Below are 895 nucleotides of genomic sequence, written 5' to 3' on the forward strand. Positions count from 1 at the left end.
GCTGCCCAGCCCGCCCATGCCCCGCCCCGCCCCCCACCGGTCTCCTCTGCAGGGGGCGAGTACTTCAGTGACGAGCAGATGCGGTTCCGGGCCCCGCTGCTGTACGAGCAGTACATTGGGCAGTACCTGACCCAGGAGGAGCTCAGCAGCCGGACCCCGGCCGGCCGGCTGCCGGAGCCCGGCACCCCCGGCACCCCCGCCTGCCCGCTCTCGGACCTGCTGCTACAGTCCTTCCAGGAGCGGGAGCTGCAGCAGCGACTGCTCCAGCAGCAGGAGGAGGAGGAGGCCTGCCTGGAGGAGGAGGACGAAGAGGACGACGGCGATGAGGAGGGTGAGGGCCCGCGTGTCACCCCAGGCGGACACCCGCCTTCGAGAGCAGACCTGGCGTCTGCTCCCAGCCTGAGTGCCCGGGACACCGGGGCCCTTCTCAGCCGCCCCGGCGTCTCGCCCTGCTTCCTCGGAGCGCCAGGCGGGCCCCGCCCCAGGCCTGTGGTCACGCCACCCGCGGGGGGGGGGCGCCGCAGCCTTCTGGGGTCAGGTCCTGGCCCTGCTCTACAGCCTCCAGGCCGCTGGCTGCTGTGTGTCCCTGTGCCTGCACACACGCCCCGGAGCACGGGCACCGGCCAGTCCCCTCGCCGCTGCGTTCCCAGGACCGCCGGAGCCACCCGCGTGGGGAGGCCGCCCCCACGCCCTCACTGTGGTGTCTCCCCTGCAGGCCAGAGGCCGGGCAAGGACCCGGAGGCCTGGGTCCCTGACTCGGAGGAGCGGCTGATCCTGCGCGAAGAGTTCACCAGCAGGATGCACCAGCGCTTCCTGGACGGCAAGGACGGGGACTTTGACTACAGGTGCCGCCGCCCGGTGCCCACCCCGCCCGGCACTCGCCGCCCTGAGCCCC

The 895-nt window shown here is 73.3% G+C and overlaps 1 protein-coding gene across 2 annotated transcripts in view; it reads left to right on the top strand.

Moving 5' to 3' along the window:
* Positions 1–895, top strand: part of CCDC97 (coiled-coil domain containing 97) — a 7,242-nt gene that overhangs the window by 4,427 nt on the left and 1,920 nt on the right. For both annotated transcript variants that reach the window (XM_004694141.2, XM_012733822.1), the window contains exons 3-4: positions 53–331; positions 716–845. In XM_004694141.2, coding sequence (XP_004694198.1) covers positions 53–331; positions 716–845 — 409 coding nt within the window. The remainder of the gene's footprint in view (positions 1–52; positions 332–715; positions 846–895) is intronic.

Source organism: Condylura cristata, unplaced genomic scaffold (assembly GCF_000260355.1).
Source record: "Condylura cristata isolate star-nosed mole 26May11 unplaced genomic scaffold, ConCri1.0 scaffold00041, whole genome shotgun sequence".
NCBI classification, from domain to species: domain Eukaryota; kingdom Metazoa; phylum Chordata; class Mammalia; order Eulipotyphla; family Talpidae; genus Condylura; species Condylura cristata.